The following is a 2,792-nucleotide window of genomic DNA, read 5'->3' on the forward strand; positions in this document are numbered from 1 at the left end:
CATTAAGAAATCGACCCACATTTCCTTCTTTTGTCGCATCCAACAAATAAATGTTTTCTTGATCAGAATTCTTCCTAAGCATCTCATGACAAAAAGGATCTTGTTTGGAGCTCTTAAAGTTTTCTTCTTTGAAATCACTCTTATGGAGTAGGGCCTTGTCCTTTTTCACAGCATAAGCATCACCTTGCGTGACCAATTTACCATGTGCAAGATCCTGTGGAGATGTCCCCTCTTTACACTTTGCACCAAGGCTGACAGTGGATTCAACCTGCATGGTTTCCTCCAGATCCTCTAGCTCCTGTTGCAGGTTTAGTTCTGTCAACAGACATTTGAAAGCACGAGTTATTTGTCTGCACCTATTGAAAGCTACTCAGCACTTGACAGAGTAACACTGCAAACTTGAAATGTGCCGTGCTTGCTTCCTGCCAAATACTCATTTGCTCCTCAGCTGGCCTCCAATATGCAAGTAGATCAAACACTGTCATTTTCAGAAGCAGGAAGTACAGCTCTGCCTATATCCCCCCCACTGTAGTTTCTCTCTAACTCTCCCTTCCTACCATCCCATGTCTTGCACTGAAAATACAACTCACTTTCTTGCTCTCCAAACCTTCTCCCATAAGCAGTTGTGCTTCCCACCTCAATACTTAGAACATCCTTCCACAGCTGGTATAAGAGCCAGTCTTCCCCCTCAACTTTCAAATTCATCCTTAGAACTTACTTCTACCAGGCAGCATTATATTGCTGACCTCTGCTTCTGGCTTCATTCTTGACAAACAGAAGAGCTAATGGGGCATACACAAATAGCAAATGTTTCCCCATGATTTTTTTGCAGCTACACATGTCCCCCACTTTTATACCACTTCCTTGTTTATGTCAACCACTGTTTTACCGTACCAAAATAGGACCTGATTTTGCATGATTGTGGGCTTCTCAATATTATACTATAGTTGAAAGCAAGAGAAGCTTATCACTTTTCCAGGAGTGCTCAGCCTCTTACAGGGTCAGGCTTTAAATTACTCCAGACAGGAAACTTTTATCTATTTTAATAGTTGTTTACAGCATCATTTTTGCAGTATATTGTTATTACATGGTCTACATCTTCAGTGTGATAAGTAATAAATTTCAGTGCTGCTTAATCCTGGTAGAACAGCCTAGGTGCTGTGTCAGTCTACTCAGAGATACAGAATTTGAACAGGTTTGCACAAATTCAAAGACCAGTTTTTAAACTGCAACTTTATCACTGGACAGGGCAGAAATACACTAACAATGCAATATTATTAGCTCTGCAAACCTACTTCCTTTTCTTCTCTTGGTTCCGGTGGTTGGTTTCAATTTGGTTGACTGCTGGGATAAAGAGCTATCTTCATCTGAGGTGGCATCGTGCACCAGTGTATCAACTCCCTTAAAAGAAAAAAAAGAAAGTGAAGATAGTGCTCTTCTCTATGCATCTTTGTTAACAGAGAAAGGCAAATGGGCTTTAGGGCTTCGGAGTTTCAAACCTATCTTAATCTAGTATTTTGACTGAGTGAATTTCAATAGCCTAGATTTCAGGCTTAATGTAACATACACTGTATTCTAGAATCATTTTTATGAGAATTCCAGAATTAAGGCTCAGATGCAGCAAGACATTTAGGATGCCTGTACATGAGCTGGGAGGCTGCTCCAAGCAGACTCAATTCATCAAGTCTGCTGGAGCATGTTAGTTAGCATGCTTCAGCCAGCCTCTGCGTCTTGTGTATCAGCCTCCTCACACTCCAAAATTTGGGGCGTGGGGTGTGCGTGCTTTAACTAAAGTTTGTTCTACAAGCTTTAGATAAAGCACTCCTACCCATTTTGAAGCGTGGGGATGCTGATACAGTAGATGCTCTGGGCTCTTACATTAGAGCAGCTCCCCCCTCCACTGGCCTTTGCTCCCTGCCACTGGGGCTGGAGCTGCCACCGTCACAATAGCTGCTACATAGCCAGACTGTGACTGGAAACAGCACATGTTATGCTCTGTGCTCTCTGCCCCAGCCAGAGCTGGAGCTGCAACTGGGGGAGTGGAGCAGCACTGGGAGTGGGCAGCAGCAGGGCGAAGCAGCCCAGAGGACAACCAGCACAGGGGGTGCAGGCACAGAGGATGCAGGTTGGGGGGGGGAAGGCCAGCACCAGGGTGCAAACTGCAAGGGAGGGAGCACAGGAGCACGAGTGGGGTGCCCTGCCCTAGGGGGAGGAACAGGCAGCAAGGGGTAGAGGTTAAGCACCTTTACTTCTCTGCTGTTTGTACCCTCACTGCAGCAATGGGTGGGGTGGGGATTTAAAAGACAACCCTCCAAAATTAGGTCCTTTACATGGAAAATTATAATGAACTTACACATTTTCCATGTCCAGAATCTAGTTATGGGTGCTTGTCTGAAATTTCAAGTCATCTTGGATTCGGATAAATACGGTAGAGATCATGAGAGCATCCAGGAATGATGCTCAGATTTGAATCCATTTAACAATTTAAGGAAGGATACAAATGAATCTTATCACTCGCTCCCAAATTCAGTTCCAGGAAAAACTGTTTAAAATATGAAAAAGGGCTCTAATCTGGAAAGAAAGTCTTGAATGTACAGGAAAAAGAAATGAGGAAGCTATAGCAGCAATTCATGCAACTCATAGACAGCTCAAGGAATGCATAGTATGTGCATGCTGGTACAGTGATAAAGGAGAAAGAGTGGGTACCTCTGAGCTACAAGCAGACAGGGCTATATCACAGAACTCCTGCAATAACATGTGTTTTTTCTTTTTTAAATAATTGTCTGTACTGG

General features: G+C 43.6%; 1 protein-coding gene across 1 annotated transcript in view; it reads right to left on the bottom strand.

Annotated features, from left to right (window-relative positions):
• LOC109302245 (histone-lysine N-methyltransferase SETDB2-like) overlaps positions 1-2,792 on the bottom strand; it is a 94,215-nt gene that overhangs the window by 54,099 nt on the left and 37,324 nt on the right. Inside the window, exons 10-11 of the mRNA XM_019523808.1 lie at positions 1,296-1,401; positions 20-315 (exon numbers count right to left, since the gene is read on the bottom strand). Of these exons, the coding sequence (XP_019379353.1) occupies positions 20-315; positions 1,296-1,401 (402 nt within the window). The remainder of the gene's footprint in view (positions 1-19; positions 316-1,295; positions 1,402-2,792) is intronic.

Source organism: Gavialis gangeticus, unplaced genomic scaffold (assembly GCF_001723915.1).
Source record: "Gavialis gangeticus isolate Ggan-Ray unplaced genomic scaffold, GavGan_comp1, whole genome shotgun sequence".
NCBI lineage: Eukaryota > Metazoa > Chordata > Crocodylia > Gavialidae > Gavialis > Gavialis gangeticus.